The 12,638-nt window shown below is 48.0% G+C and overlaps 6 protein-coding genes across 6 annotated transcripts; 3 read left to right on the forward strand and 3 right to left on the reverse strand.

The window, feature by feature from the left end:
* Window positions 1-211: 211 nt before the first annotated feature.
* On the forward strand, window positions 212-2,202 carry N7483_012310 (uncharacterized protein; the record flags this gene model as incomplete). The annotated part of the gene is made up of 4 exons (XM_057095737.1): window positions 212-367; window positions 510-995; window positions 1,070-1,366; window positions 1,426-2,202. 4 exons carry the CDS (start codon window positions 212-214, stop codon window positions 2,200-2,202), a joined length of 1,716 nt encoding a protein of 571 aa, XP_056941708.1.
* Window positions 2,203-2,851: 649 nt separating this feature from the next.
* On the reverse strand, window positions 2,852-4,576 carry N7483_012311 (ribosomal lysine N-methyltransferase; the record flags this gene model as incomplete). The annotated part of the gene is made up of 4 exons (XM_057095738.1): window positions 2,852-3,331; window positions 3,420-3,647; window positions 3,704-4,278; window positions 4,426-4,576. 4 exons carry the CDS (start codon window positions 4,574-4,576, stop codon window positions 2,852-2,854), a joined length of 1,434 nt encoding a protein of 477 aa, XP_056941709.1.
* Window positions 4,577-4,899: 323 nt separating this feature from the next.
* On the forward strand, window positions 4,900-6,088 carry kae1 (O-sialoglycoprotein endopeptidase; the record flags this gene model as incomplete). The annotated part of the gene is made up of 2 exons (XM_057095739.1): window positions 4,900-5,251; window positions 5,349-6,088. The coding sequence occupies 2 exons, from the start codon at window positions 4,900-4,902 to the stop codon at window positions 6,086-6,088; spliced, it is 1,092 nt and encodes a 363-aa protein (XP_056941710.1).
* Window positions 6,089-6,648: 560 nt separating this feature from the next.
* On the reverse strand, window positions 6,649-8,120 carry N7483_012313 (putative Snf1 kinase complex beta-subunit Gal83; the record flags this gene model as incomplete). Its single annotated transcript, XM_057095740.1, has 3 exons — window positions 6,649-6,699; window positions 6,756-7,332; window positions 7,399-8,120. The coding sequence occupies 3 exons, from the start codon at window positions 8,118-8,120 to the stop codon at window positions 6,649-6,651; spliced, it is 1,350 nt and encodes a 449-aa protein (XP_056941711.1).
* A 1,243-nt stretch (window positions 8,121-9,363) lies between these two features.
* On the forward strand, window positions 9,364-10,872 carry N7483_012314 (CAIB/BAIF family enzyme; the record flags this gene model as incomplete). The annotated part of the gene is made up of 1 exon (XM_057095741.1): window positions 9,364-10,872. One exon carries the CDS (start codon window positions 9,364-9,366, stop codon window positions 10,870-10,872), a length of 1,509 nt encoding a protein of 502 aa, XP_056941712.1.
* Window positions 10,873-11,053: 181 nt separating this feature from the next.
* On the reverse strand, window positions 11,054-12,531 carry N7483_012315 (uncharacterized protein; the record flags this gene model as incomplete). The annotated part of the gene is made up of 2 exons (XM_057095742.1): window positions 11,054-12,390; window positions 12,495-12,531. The coding sequence occupies 2 exons, from the start codon at window positions 12,529-12,531 to the stop codon at window positions 11,054-11,056; spliced, it is 1,374 nt and encodes a 457-aa protein (XP_056941713.1).
* Window positions 12,532-12,638: the final 107 nt, after the last annotated feature.

Here is a 12,638-nt window from a genome sequence, read left to right on the forward strand (position 1 = left end):
AAAACAGGCCATCACCGGGTGACATTGCAACGTCAACCCAACCGCCTGCCCCAGAGCCGCCTGTTTTCTGCCGTCGATACCTCCCCCTTCCCATCCGAATTTCATCTCCAAAATACGACTACGAGAAGGCGCATGATCTCAGCTTTACATTGATCCTCATTTTACCCCCTCAAACCCCCATGGTCGTTGGCCTTTTGCCCGCCCCGACGCTATGACTCGGTACGGGGGCCTGGGCCGGACGCGCCCCAAAAAGCTCACCTCTAAGGCCTCCATCCCCATCGTTCGCGAAGAGGACATCGATGTCTTAGATGAGGACATTCAAAGCCATCAGCAAATCGAAACTGGTGTCGAAAAAGCTGAAGAATCGGTGAGTCATCAAATCCACCCCGCCCTCATCCACTTTCTCCCTAGCCACAGTTTTTAGCCTCAAAATCCTTGTATATCACGTGACATCATCGCCAAAGCGACACGAAAATTTCACCACGCTAATTCTTACGCGTGTATCATAGGAATTTCACTTGCAAGTTGCCATCAACCTCACCGCACAGGGTAAAGTCAACGACGCCCACATTCCCACCCCCGAAACCATCCTCAGCAACTTGCGCTATGACGAACTCTACCCCCCACTCTTCTCGCAGCCTGCGACATACATCCGCTCCTCGGCCACGGTCGAGGACTGCTGTGGATGTCTTTACAACATGACCGAGGAAGATGATGTCTTTCTCAAGATCCTTAATCAGAAGCGAGATGCGTCTAATCAGTGCTCGGAGGATAATTTTGAGGCCACAATGAACTTCTTCGAGGAGACGGCGCAAGCCAAGCAGCCATATGCCGCGGTTGATAGTCCACCGGTGTTGACCTTCGCAGAGATGAAGGAGGCCATGGATGCCGCCGTAGAGGAAGCTGTGAAGCGCTTTGCAAAGGAGATCTATCCCCACTGGACGTCGCGTCGAATGGCAGAGGGTAGTAACAATACCCTGGAGCCAAGCCTCAAGGTGAGTAATCGCGTGCAGTTTCCGATCCATCTGGTCAAAAAGAGCGGCATCGCTAACTGCATTTTGATATTTAGTTTGAAACTGGCCAAGACACCGACGATAGTGACCCTTACGTTTGTTTCCGACGACGTGAAGTGCGCCAGATCCGTAAAACCCGTGGCCGTGACGCCCAAAGTGCTGAAAAGCTGCGCCGACTGCGTAAAGAGCTTGAGGATGCTCGGCAGATGGTCGCATTGGTGCGTCAACGAGAAGTAGCCCGAAAGGAGATGCTCATCATGGAGCGAACACTGTTCTTGCAGCGCGCCGAGGTAAAGGAGATGAAGCGCAAGCTGAACATCAAGGACGACGACGAGGATCTGGTCAACCAAAAGGTAAGCATTGATGTTCACTTTGCTGTGGATTTGACACATACTGACTCAGCGCATCACAGCCCAAGAAGAAGGTGGAACCAACCACTGGTCAACGTCCCAATCCTCCTCAACTGCGCTTGCCGCCCAGAGCAGGCCTTCAAGGTGCAGAGGATTTGCAGCTGCTGGAGGATGTCCAAGCAGAGAAGGAGAACGAGATCTTGCGCGATATCAAAACGAATATTGCCAAGCACATCAAGTGGAACGAAGGATATGTCGATCATACCCGTGCGCCACTTTCTCCATCTCCCGAAAGGACATTCGATGCAGCTGCATTCCGCCCTGCATTCACTGCGCAGTTACCCACCCCTCCATCATCCGACTCTTCTGGCGATATGATGGACACCTCATTAGATGTCACTAGCCCCATCTTCTCTCGAGACAAACTTAAACTTGCCTCTCGGGGGATGGTGTTAGACGAGGAACCGAATAAGATGCCATCATTCCGCCGACGTGTTGGACGAGGAGGCCGGTTAATGATTGATCGTCGCAATTTCGCGGCACGCTGTAAAATCGAAATGGACCCCATCAAGACTGATCGATTCAAGTTCGACCAGGAAGATTCTGATGAGGAACCCATTTATGAATTAGAGACATTTAATGTCCAAATCATGCAGCATCGTGCCATGACCATGGCGAAAGTGCGCGAACAAGCCGCAGTAGCGGCTGCTCAAGCTCATGCGCAGGCGCAAGCTCAAGCAGCTCAGGTCCAGGCTCAACGAAGATTGCAAAGCGATCAATCTGGGAACCAGGGAGCACCTCCCGCCCCCAGTGCAGTGGCTGCGCCTTCTGAAGCCTGATCCACCCAATTCTCCTCCGTTTCGTATTGTTTCCAGCATTTGGCGGGCGTTTCGTGTTGCTGTTATTCTCCTCCATCCTTTCGTCACCACTCGACATTCTTCCACCCTTGTAGTTTTATTACCCCCTCTCACGTTTTCACGACTCCGCTGGCGGCGAAGGGATTTGATGGAGCCCTGCCTTGTGCTTTTCTGCGTTCTTCTTTTTATCCCGCACACCTTCCTCCCATCTTTCCATTATCTCACACCTCTTTTAACTCCAATATCGATGCACGATATCGATATCGACGATTGCTGCGGGTTTCATTAAGATATCCAAACCATGATCAACCGATGTCTGCATTTGTTAATGTACATATTTTTTTTCTTTTCATTCTTCAAAACCGGGGAAGCGTGCGCGGCTGAAAATGGGCGGGCTGATATTTTTTGTATGATGGACGACTCGAAGTTATGATGCCTGCATTTTCAAGGGAAAGGAGGAACGGGGGAAAAAGAGAAAAGAAACTTCGAAAAATCTAACCCAAATGTAATCATTTTTTTCGCGAGAAATGCAGTCGCCATAAAAACTTTTGTATAGAGTATCGTCGAGGATGAGATATCATGCTCATCCGAATTGTAGAGACGTGGGCCGATAGGTTCCAGTTCCAGTAAATCATACACGGGCCAACTTGCTTTGGCGGGAATCGTAATCATCGCCATTGGCAGATCGTTTCAGAGATCCATTTGAGGCCTGGGACTCGAGCATCGCTAGGAGAGCACGCAGGACCTCCTTCTCGCCGAGGCGCACTTGCAAAGCCATTTTGTGTCGACGAGCTGGACCCTCCAGGGCATCGGGAGCATTAGGCGGAAGAAGTCCAGAAAGAAGGTTGATATCTTCGGCAAGAGAAGTGGCGTATTGTGCTTGCTTAGACTGCAAGATCTTGTAAAGCAAACCAGCTTGGTTCGCATCCATAGAAGGCTTGGGAGGTCTGTTCTTTGTTTGACGCTGCTCGAACTCTTCAGGGGAGAGTGTGAGTGTAGTAAGCAAGATAACGAGCTCTGCAGGAAGGATATCTTGCAGAGTAGCATTAGCAGATGGTCTGGGAATCACATATCCATCTTCGAGGAGGTCATGTTCCTCGAGCAGTTGGAGCTATTTAACACGTTAGTATGGGTCTCCATATTTGCCTATTTCGTGCAAGTCATGCCACATGTGCATGTGGTAACATGGCGTGACCTACTCTGGGTTGAGATTCCACATCGCTGTTGGGAAGGCCGACTGACTGGCAAACATCGCCCAGAGATAACTCGATAACGTCGTACACGGCGTAGTTGTTGGTGACATAGCCGTATCGGCGGAGCAGATCGGCACGGGGGATTTCACCATAATCGTTGAAGATCTCTTCTCCTTCGTGAATTGGCTTGATGGCCTTCATGACCAAACACTCCTCCTCCTGGTAAAGACGTGCCTGAGGAACACATTTAGTAAAATGATGATGTAGTTGCCAATTTGTCCGATGCTTACATTGTTCCGATCGGCATCAGCATTGAGAAGATCAGCAAGCGGAACCATTCCCTTGGGAAGCTGCTCATCCTCCTCATCGGTCATGTAGCTCTCATCGTCATCACCAACTTCTTCCTCATCATCTTCAGCCTTTTCAATATCGAAAGCATAAGCCATGATCAAAGATCCCATAATATGGGCCATCTCCAGTAAAGCGGCAGTACCAGCATCATCATCATACGATGCGAGTCCATTGACAGGTGGGAATAGTGCCGGATTAGCCCTGACAATAGGCGCAATGGAGTCAATAATAGACTGATCGGCACCTTGCTTGCCAATCTTGTCAACAATGGCACTAGCCTGCATTTCCTTCAGCTCAGCCTCCGACCAGAACATAAGAGTATCAAAGCGGGAAGGCAAAACTCGGAAATAGGGCGCCCATCGAGACTGGGGGCCACGCAAATATTCATAAAGCATAACCAACATCAGTGATAGCCATGGGCCAAGAGACTCAACATCTTGCGGCAGCAGACCTTTCAAGTCTGAGTTTGGGACAGCGATAATCAGGGAACGGGGATGGAAAATAGCTCTTCGCCCTCGGTAATGTTGACTCGAGCAACTGCAATGATCAAATAAAGGTAGAAAGTTAGAAGATGTGTGGATTTATGGCAATCTTTTTTTTTCGGGGGCAGTTGTATTCATTCGTTGTGTGGTGTATGGTGGGGGTCTTGGGGCAAGCTTACCGACTCCTCGTCCAGCTCCAGTAGATCTTAGATCTGCCAGAAGGATCTTTGGATTGACTTTGACACCTGGATTGGACTCTAACCAATAGACAAACTCGTTGGACTGTTGCTGAAAGCTCGGAGGGTCTTGGAAGTGGGTTGAAGAAGACATTGTGAAGCAGTCTGGCTATGAGGAGGAAAGGGGAGAAAAGAAAAGCGAAAGGGAGAGAATTGTTATACAAAGAGTCAAGTATATACAAGACCTAATCCACTCTCAAGAAATCCAATGGAATGGACAAGAGGGAAGTGGCAAATAGAGCTAGAGAGGGGAAGAGGAAAGAAGAAGTAGATGAAGTTGTACTTTGTTTTCGGAGAAACGGGAGCCGCTTAAGGACCGATAACGATAAGGAAAAACCACCACCACAAGGTTGGAAAGCTTCATTGAACTCTTGATCTTTAACTTCACGAGTCAAATAAACTCTGATCTATTCAATCATGATTGCCATCGGAATGGAAGGGTCTGCCAATAAGGTGGCTATCGGGATCATGTCGTATCCCGAAGATGGCAGTGCCCCGCAGATCCTCGCAAATGTTCGACACACCTATAATTCCCCGCCTGGCGAGGGTTTTCTGCCCAAAGATGTTGCACGTCACCACCGAACATGGGTTGTCAAGATGGTCAAGGATGCTATGAAGGAAGCACGCATCCGTGTTAAGGATGTAAGCTGTATCTGCTTCACCCAAGGTCCTGGCATGGGTGCCCCGCTTCAAAGCGTGGTTATGGCGGCACGCATGATGAGTCTGCTATGGGGAAAGCCATTGGTTGGTGTGAATCACTGTGTTGGACGTAAGATTCATATTGTTTTTGCAAATGGAGTCATACAATGCCTTTCGTTGTATATTGGGTGGATAATAGAAGCTAACCCTATGATTTCGCTTTCCAGATATTGAAATGGGCCGCCTTATCACTGGAGCCGAAAACCCCGTCGTTCTTTATGTCTCTGGTGGAAACACACAGGTAATTGCATACAGCTCAAAACGATACCGTATCTTTGGCGAGACACTCGATATTGCGGTGGGAAACTGTTTGGACCGATTTGCTCGCACACTTTACATTCCAAATGACCCATTCCCTGGGTACAATATTGAGCAATTAGCCAAGAAGGGTTGCCGACTGGTAGAGCTTCCATACATCGTTAAGGGTATGGATTGTTCATTCTCTGGAATTCTGGCTGCGGTTGATGCCTTGGCTGTTTCTTTGGGATTGAACGGCGAGGAGCAGGCGAGATTAGATGATGAGAGAATCAATCAGGAACAGCAAGGGGAACAAGATCCCGATGCGAAGCCTACTCGCGCAGACTTATGCTTCTCACTTCAGGAGACTGTGTATGCCATGCTAGTGGAGATTACCGAGCGAGCCATGGCGCACGTAGGATCCAAGCAAGTCCTTATTGTTGGTGGTGTGGGTTCCAACGAGCGATTGCAAGAGATGATGGGGATTATGGCGCGGGACCGAGGCGGCTCTGTGTTCGCTACAGATGAGCGTTATTGCATTGATAACGGTGTCATGATTGCTCAGGCCGGTATGATGGCATTTAAGACAGGCTTCACGACCCCACTGAAGGAATCTACCTGCACGCAGCGATTCCGGACAGATGAAGTCTTCGTGGACTGGCGAGATTAAACGACCAATAGTTGGATCTGATGAAGATTATGTGTTACGAATTTTATTACCGGACATTCATATAGACCAAAACAGACCCTGTTCTAGCATGACCCAGTACTCAAAATGTTCTAAATCTGATAAATCTCATTGTGTATTTCAAGTCATTAAATCACTATGAGAGTAAATGTATAAGCACAGAAGAATTCAAAAATTGAAGCGCGCGCCTGCGCGGTCATGAAATAAATCGGGTCTTTAGACTAATAACAACTCCAACACGCCTTTCTGGACAGCCATGGAGCAACATCTTTAAAGTAATTCATGCAGTAGTGGTGACTCTGTTCGTTATTGAGGGTTGAAATTGGAATAGTAATCGACTGGAATGTATGAATCCAGACACGAGCTCTGGCCGTTGCGGACTGAAAACTGTATGGCCATTTGCAGCCCAGGAATGCCACCAAGGTCGGTGCATTAAAATATGTGGATTTTTGGGGTCTCGAAGAGAGGTCGAATCGAGCCATGTACCCCGAGGCTGAATTTGTAGAATAAAGGACAAGCCACACCTTGTACGTGGATTTTGTTTACTCCCCGGTGATGTCACCAGTAGGTTTGTACAAGATACTTGTGACATACTATGTTTTGGTCAGAATGATGAATTATCCAGATGCAAGGACCAAGAGTATCTTACCTTTCGTTTGTATCTGGTCGTAACACTAGTAGCAAGAACTCCGTTCTTAATGCTACTCGTCGCAAGGTGATTCAAGACCGTATGGTTGGGATAATTCAAAACGCTGCTGTCATCTTTGGTGGGTGTAGTGCTGTTGAGAATAGATTTACCCAGGAATAGAGGGAGACTAGGTGGAGTCGGGGTATCACCAATGACATTTGCAGCTTGTAAGTATGCCGGGCTATCTTCTTCTTTGTCCAGGTCGGCGAGGAATTGAGGAATAGCACTGCCAAAATCACCCAGAGGAACCTCCTCTGCGGCTTCCTCCTTCTTCGGTGGCTCGTCATCAGTTTCTTCTGATGACCGTTCCTTGGAACTATCATGAGTGGTTTGCGATGGTCGAACTCCCGATGAAACAGATGATTTGTCATTAGCATCATTCGCGCTGATTTCGATGTAGTTTACCAAGTGGTTAGTAAAATCGACAGCCGTTGGGAGATTATCTGAAGCTCGCATTTCACCATCGATAAGGAACTTCAAATGATGTGTGCCAGGTCGCAGGTTTAACGTTGCCGACATGATTTCAGGGTTACTCTCACTGTGAAAGATTAGTCACTCTGCCCTTTATAGTCTATATCCAACAAAGAATGAGCGGTCTCCATACCTTCTGTGTAACTTGAATTTCTTCTCCCAGTTGACAAACGTTCCAGTTACGTAGACCTTCTCGCCGGGACCTTTCCACTCAATTAAAGTAGGGACAGCTTTACCAACACCAAATGGCTGGAGCTCATCAACCAGCTCATCACCATCCAGGGTTGCATTGCTGTAATGGGATGCCTCCATGTGCTCATCCAGTAGTCGGTCCGCAGGCATGGATTGGATATGCGAATCCTCGGGCCCAATGATCGGTGACCCAGGAATGGTAGTCGAATCAGCAATAGGAAGCGGCATGCGTGGAGGTCGTTGCATATGAGTCGAGGCGCTATAGTAGGAGTTGTGCGGCGGACCCGAAGGTGCCACAGGATCTCGCCCCGCGGCATGGCGTGAAATTGGCACCTTTACAGGATTCGAGGGATCTGGGGAAGAAACCTCCCTTCGCTGTGGTGTCTCACTTCGCACTCCTTCAGGCCTTTCAGGTCTACTTATCGGTTTTGGTGATCCAGCGGTACTTCGACCTTGAAGCCGATGTTGGGCTGAGCCTTGGTAAGTTGCGGAGTGGCCAGCGGCAGTCTCACGGGACGCTGATGGGTCTGCGGCGGTGGCTTTGGTAGTTGGGATGGTATGTTGGGAAGTTCGGCGAACTACCTTGCGTTCTGTTGCAGCATTGGAGACATGATGGCTCGACGGCACATCGCCGACAGGGCCCTTAGAAGGGTTGTTGCCCATTGAAGGCGGGGTAGGTAGAGAGTTTGCGAACGACGGTGGGTGGGTTGAGGAGGTTGAGGAATGGAAGGATCAGGAAAGTGATTGAAAGCTCAGATGTAAAATCGGTCAAAAACGGGCCACATGATATGTGAGACCGCAGAAAGTTGACTAAATTCGGACCTCGGGGGTGAGAGTCGCGATACATAGTCTTGAAGGTTCAAGCTGATGACGGGCAATATGCCAAATTGGGATATTAGGGCTTAGGGTTTCCGGAGATAACTCGGGTTCCCCGGATTTTCCCCTTTAGCCAGACCAAAGCTGTTCTTCAGTCCCAAAGCTATCAGGATTCTGTATATATCCTATATATGATGACAAGCTTGGTCTTAAATGGCCTTTCGGTAGCCTTTGGAATATTTGCCAGCACACTATCGTACACATTTTCTTGGGTGTTTGCACTTCTTCACTTGCTGGTGACCCCCCTTGCTCTATCTTCTTCGGGGATTCCTTTGGATAGCTTCATTACCACTGGCACTTATAATCAAATTCGAGGTATGTGGGCTGAGGGGCTGTGTTATTCTCACATGAGCTAATCTGTATCAGGCGTTCTTGTATTTTGTGACGGGTGCCCTAATCACAGGCGTCACCGTGGGCCTGTTCCTATACTTCTCGGGAAATGCCTTGACAGAACTCCTTCGACTACAGTCTAGTAGTCAATCTTACTCGACGAAAGAGTCTCAACATCCCAAGGATGAACCGATAGAATGGGTTTCAAAATGGGATAACCAGCTACTATCATCAACAATCCCAGAAGAAGAAGAAAATAGCTCTGCATAATTCTTGGAATATTATACAGCCCTCAAGTGCTGGAGCCTGAGACTACTAGTAGATGGACGAATTCAAACATTTGAAGTCTCACAGTCCGGGGTTCACAGAATTATGTACGCAAAGTTTGCCCATTGACTATTTGATCCAACTTGATCCAACTGTACCTGTGAATGCGCCCAGATGTCTATGCTATGATCAAAAATGAGCAAGATTCCAGAACTTGAATTGAATGATATAGCTCTGTTTTGACATTTTGCCTATTTTGCTCGATTTCTCGGATTCATGGAAGCGGCAGTGGAGCGGCGCACCGCCCGGCTATGAACCTCGGTACTATAAATCGTGTGGTTACAACTTATAAAATCTTGGATTCTTGGATACTATCTAGTAGTAACCGAGAATCGCTTTCATTCCTCGCTCAAAATTGGTCAACTTGATCATAATGGCGGAGCTTAGTACCTTGAATCTCACACTTCAACCTATCAGGAACAAAAACCTCTCTTTCAAAGACCGTTCCACCTTCTCAGCGAAGGATAGTGTGGAGTATATCTGGAGGGGCCTTGACCTGCCGAACGAAACCCTCCACCATTTATCACTCCCAGGAGAAGGACTGGGGCTTCCATCGTCATTCAAGATTGGTCATCTAGCCCAAGCATCGATCGGGCTATCTGCATTGCTTGCAGCCCAAATCCATGCTCACCGAAACAAAATCCCCACACCCGCTGTGTCCGTCGGATTAGAACATGCAGTTATCGAGTTCAAATCTGAGCGATTGTATGTTATAGACAACAAGCCTCCCCTGTCCGCGTGGGGACCTATTGGTGGGCTTCATAAGACAGCAGATGGATACGTTCGTGTACATGACAATTTCCCAAATCATTGCAATGGAACGAAGAAGCTCTTGGGCTGTTCACCCGATGCGGATCGCGAGGAGGTTGCCGCGAAGATCTCAGAATGGCGATCGGTTGATTTGGAATCAGCTGCCTTCGATTCGAATCTGGTTATATCTGCGCTGCGCAGCTATATCCAATGGGATGTTCTCGCTCAAGCTCGCGCCGTGGCGGACTTTCCCATTCTTCTTCGAAAATTGAGTGATGGCCCTGTCGGTCTGCCCCAAGGCTTGCAGTTTCCAAATGCAGATAAATGTCTTCGGGGTCTGCGGGTTCTTGAGTTCTCTCGTGTTATTGCTGCTCCTCTATCTGGGAAGACATTGGCTGCACATGGTGCTGATGTGCTGTGGGTTACAAGTCCAACCTTACCTGATCTTCCATCCATAGACCGTGACTTTGGTCGTGGAAAACGGACCATCCAGACAAATCTGGAAACCGATCAAGGAAATGAAGTGATATCCGAGCTCCTCGAAGATGCTCATGTTTTCGTTCAAGGGTATAGACCAGGCAGTCTTGCGTCGCGTGGCCTATCTCCTGAGGATCTGGTAAAACGGTTCTCTCATCGAGGAATTATCTGTGCAAATATGTCAGCATACGGGCCAGATGGCCCCTGGAACAAGAATCGCGGCTTTGACTCTCTTGTGCAGACCTGCTCAGGTATGAATGTTTCCGAAGCCGAACATTTCGGTGCCGGGGATCCGGCACACCCCATGCCGTGTCAAGCTCTCGATCATGCTGCGGGATATTTTCTGGCGTCTGGCATTATGGCGGCATTGTATAAACAGGCCACAGAAGGAGGCTCTTGGGAAGTCAATGTGTCTCTTGGTGGTGTGATGAAGTACCTCCGCTCTCTCGGACAGTTGGAAGGAAAGTCTGGCTTCCAGACTCCAGATTACACATCTATAAGTGACGTTCCATCTGAGTATCTTGAAACCCGTCCTACTGGTTTTGGGGAGATGACTGCCGTTCGGCATTCTGCTCATATTGAAGGCGTGAAGGTTGGATGGGATATTATGCCAAAGCCTCTTGGGTCTGATAAGAAGGAATGGCTTACGAGATGAGGTAAAAGGTTACTTCGTACTAGTTTAATTAATTCAGATCAAATTGAGGTTGTTCTACAAAGATTTCAGACCGAGTATGTATTCTTCTCCATTCTGATCAGTAAACTTCCCGAAAAAAACATTCCAAGGTTCCTAAGTATCGTTTGCTAGGCACCGTTCAGATCCTAGCCTGAGGTACTTCCTATCCCTCCATCTCGATACCCAGCCCAATGATTGCTGGCTTATCTTCTTCTTTTTTAGGGAGTCCCTTTGTCAAAGGATCATTCGGGTCCATTACAACATGCTTTACAGCGGTAACCCAGGCCGACCCCCAAATGTAAGGGTTAATGCCGGTATAACTACCAACCTCACACTCACTATGAACACTTCCAGCCATCTCCCTACCATCGACGGTATAGCTCCGCAGGGGTTCATTATCGATTTCACCACGACTGTACAAGACCGCAAGCCAAGCACTCAGCGACGTTCCCGAGGGACTGCGATTTATTCTACCTGGCGTCACAACCGTAGTACTAGTACCAAAACGATCCTCTCTATCCGGCTCGATAGACTCAACAAACACAACGTTGGTGATGCCTCGAATGGAGTTATTCTTGGGATGAATAATATCAGATCGAGATTGCTGAATAGCCTTTTGGATTAACTCGCCAGCCTCCATCAATAGCTTATCGTGGTTTTCATTGTTCTTTAATCCGATCGATTCAACCTCAACAAAGGCACAGAACACGCCACCGTAAGCGATATCGACTGAGATGGTTCCAAAGTGAGGCACCTCAACCTCGTAATCTAATTCAAAGACAAAGGATGGCACCCCGTAGACTGTCACACGGTTACACACTTGTCGGTTATCCACAACCTTGTAATCAACATCTGCCATAATCCGACCAGCAATAGTCTCAAAAAGATAGATGTCGCGAGAACGTAATTGTTGGCCTCCAGGATGAGAACCATCTGCCAAAACCTTGACTGCAGAGATGATTCCCGAGACGGAGAAGGGGATGTATTCATCATATCTCGCAAAGATAAGACAGTGACCTGCTTTGGGATCAATGGGGTCGAGAAGGAATACCGCATTTTTCCCACACCAGCCACGAGGTTCGTTGAGTAAGAGTTTCACAACACGATCATGCTTATTGCGGAAGTTGAGCTGTTTCTCGTATACAGATCCGCCGGGAACCTTTTCAATACCTCCAATCACGACATCATAAGCTTCACCTTCAACGTGTGTCTCTACTATAGAGATTCCGCTGGAGCTCACATTATCCAAGTCCCCAAAACCTTTGACCCGTGATGTGGGACTAACGACAGAAACAGTGGCGTCAGAATTTTGGGATCGATCAGTTAATGGGAGAACTTTGAGGTATCCCTCTTTGCCCCCAACTTTGGGTGTTGGAGACCTGTCCTGAGTCTGGGTGGGTGGATGTTCAGGTTGGGATGAGGGACTGGGTTGATGCCAAAGTGGAGAGTGATGTGGTTTTTTTTTCGCGGAAAGGAAGTGTTGCTGTCCAAGACATAGTTCTGCAAAATATGAGTTACTACAGTCAAGATCTTCAGAAAGCACTACTAAGAGTGACAGATGGCCTGGGGCTATATAGTACTATAGAACCTGTCTAGGAATTCACGCCTCATTTGATCAATGAAAGCTGGGATATCAGCCATTATTCCATATTCAAAGAACTTGAATTCCAAACTCAGCCCAATATCTTTGAACCTCATCAATGAATAATTAGTATATTTAGCTCAGCTTTTTGCCACAGATTATCTGG

Source organism: Penicillium malachiteum (assembly GCF_028827825.1).
Source record: "Penicillium malachiteum strain IBT 17515 chromosome Unknown utg000005l:1.0-9002435.0:326005.0-9005861.0, whole genome shotgun sequence".
Classification (NCBI taxonomy): domain Eukaryota; kingdom Fungi; phylum Ascomycota; class Eurotiomycetes; order Eurotiales; family Aspergillaceae; genus Penicillium; species Penicillium malachiteum.